Source organism: Myotis nattereri, assembly GCF_964212035.1.
Source record: "Myotis nattereri genome assembly, chromosome: 16".
Taxonomy (NCBI): Eukaryota; Metazoa; Chordata; class Mammalia; order Chiroptera; family Vespertilionidae; genus Myotis; species Myotis nattereri.
Window position 1 is genome coordinate 26,542,096 of NC_138091.1, and position 2,759 is coordinate 26,544,854.

At 51.4% G+C, this 2,759-nt stretch overlaps 1 protein-coding gene across 1 annotated transcript; it reads right to left on the minus strand.

Moving 5' to 3' along the window:
- Positions 1-314: 314 nt before the first annotated feature.
- On the minus strand, positions 315-1,795 carry LOC308532516 (C-C motif chemokine 8-like; the record flags this gene model as incomplete). Its single annotated transcript, XM_081110044.1, has 3 exons — positions 315-420; positions 815-932; positions 1,720-1,795. 3 exons carry the CDS (start codon positions 1,793-1,795, stop codon positions 315-317), a joined length of 300 nt encoding a protein of 99 aa, XP_080966170.1.
- Between the last annotated feature and the right edge of the window lie 964 nt (positions 1,796-2,759).

Genomic DNA, 2,759 nt, shown 5'->3' on the forward strand with positions numbered 1-2,759 from the left:
GGCTCACAGGAAAGGAAAAGGTCACCGGGTTTGGCATTTTCCATTCATTAGGATTTACAGCAGATAAAGCCAAACCATCAATAGCTTATATTTAATTAAATATTATCTAAGAAATGTTTCGCTTTACATTATGTACATGGTAATAAAATAATGCCATCTGCGCCTGGGGAAGGTTGAGAGGAAATAAATAAGGGTTTCCTCAGGCCCTGATGGTCTCTCCATCCAGGTGTGACGTGTTAAGGCTTCAGCGCTTGGGCCCTGCTGTCCAAGAGGCCCATGGTATCCTGGACCCACTTCTCCTTGGGGTCTGCGCGTTAAGGCTTCAGCGCTTGGGCCCTGCTGTCCAAGAGGCCCATGGTATCCTGGACCCACTTCTCCTTGGGGTCTGCGCAGATCTCCTTGTCCTTTTTGGTCTTGAAGCTGTGGGGACAATTAGATGGAGCACCTTGAAGATTTTGCCCAGGAGTGTGACCCATTGGCTCCCAGCCTTGCTCCCTTGGTGAGGGGCCTGGATTGGGACAGAGGAGCTGGGCGGATGGAAGGATGGGAGGACGGGAAGAGGAGGCCTGAAAAGGGAGCTGGCTCTTGCTGTCCCTGGGGAAGCCCTGCAGGCTCCTGGCTGAAGAAACAGGGGTGATCTGACCAAGCTCCTAGAAGGGGAGCCTGGGGGGAGGGTAAGCCCCTTCTTGTGGGCTCAGTTACTCTCTAGGGTAAAAGGCCCTTTTGGTTAGATGGTGCATTTCTCTGACTCATGTGGACATGAGTCCTGACCTCAGAGCTTTTGACTCAGGGTGTCAGGATGTGGTTCACTCACATCACAGCTTCCCAGAGACACTGGCTGTTGGTGACTCTCGTGTAGCTCTTCAGCCTCTGGACGCGGATCTCCTTATCGACCACACTATAGCAGCAGGTGATGGGGATGGAAACGGAGTCTGGAAAACATTTTGCGAAGAATGAGACAGTGAGGATGTGTCGTGATCATGCATCTGGAAGGGAAGGCGGGGAAGGTAGGGGAAGACAAAGCAAATACAGGAGACCCAACGAGGACCCACCACCCCCAAGTTCAGTGCCTTAGCCCAGATCCCACAGATAAAATGCTACCTGTGAGTCAGTTTCCTCTAGTGAACTAGGGGACCCCTCGCTAATGACTGGGAAGGGGGAAACCTTGAGTAACAAGGCGAATCCTGTGGTGTCATTATAAGAGGCCACTGATCCAAAACTTGCGACACTGCAAAGATACGTTCTAAGACTTTGCATCCAAGCTTTTTGTCCCGTTAGCTCTAGAGCCGACCCATGTCACATGCTGAGATGCCTTCGATGCTTGATGCAGCCGCTGTTCTGGAAATTCCACCGCCCACAATAAAAACGTGAAACCTCCCACAGGCATTTCTCCCTCTCCACTACTTCCCGAAATGCCCTTCACAGCCACAACGAGAAATGGTCCTTTTATTCGGTGCCACATCCCCAAACAGTGAGAGAGTCACTGATCTAGTGACTGCATTTAGTGTCCCAAAGCCGGTCTCAGGAAAGGTCAGAGGGACTGGCCACCAAATTCTGGCTCTGCCTCTGACCAGCTGGGACATGACTGCTCTTCTCATTTCCCCTCCTGGCTTCACTTTCTCCCTCTCAGGCTTTGCAACAAGCCTGGGATGACTCATGCTGAGAGGTTCGTACCTGCAGTCATGAAAACGTTACGTCCTAGGCAGAGAAGGGCCTTACCTGGGTTGGCGAGCACCTGGGCGCTGAAGGCGGCTGCTGTGAGCAGCAGGCTCACCAGGGCGGCGGAGACCTTCATGGTGGAGGGTGTGAATGTGAGCTTCGGCCTGAGAGGTGCAGGTTTCAGGATTGGCCTCGACCTCTCTGCTCCTCTGGCTGCTCTGGCCATTCTGTCTGCCTTTTATAGGAGGCGGAGAGCATGGCCAGCGTCATGATCCAGGAAGGATGAAGTAAGACCCTGAATGTGCTGAGTAGGCACCAGGACCTGGGGGCAATTTCCAGACACTGAGAGAAGGAAGCTGTGGGGTTTCCATTGTTTGCTTAGACTGTGTGGAGCAGAGGTGGAGGGGTATGTGGCTGTGCCCAGCAGAGTGTAGGCAGTGATCTCATTAGATCAGGAAGAGTTGCAATTTCTTTGAAACGGAAAGAGATCTGTTCAAAAGGAAGAAGGGAAGCCGAGGTCACAGTGGAGTGAAGAGAATCAAGGGTTTGACCCTCCCCAGGGCCAATAAGGCCTGGGAGGGGGCCCTAGGCTTTGCCTGTATTCTCTATCAGACTCAGGTGCTTGCAGCCTAAATTAGTCAGGCTCCTTTGAAAGCCACACAGCTTGCTCGATAGAACTTGGCAGAATGGTGGAATCGGGAATTTTCAAGTCTTAAGGACCTAGAAACTTAGGTTGTGGAGCCCAAGAACTGGGCGGCACATGCTGTCCTTCTAGGCTGGTGGTTTCCAAATATTTTATTTGGACACTAGGGTTTCTTTTCAAGTAAAGTCATATGAAGAAGCCCAATATTTTATGCAGGTTCAGGTGGAACAAGTCTGCTTGAGGAAGGCTTCCCAGATCCCTTCATTCATTTTTGTTGGGTGAAGTGGTCTACAGATGTCAATTAGAAAGTTGATGAAATGTCTCCATTCAATTCCATAGTTTAAAAAGTAATAAACCAAAACGTGTGGACCGGCCGGCATGGCTCAGTGGTTGAGCATCGACCTGTGAACCAGGAGGTCACGGTTCGATCCCCAGTCAGGGCACATGCCCAGGTTGC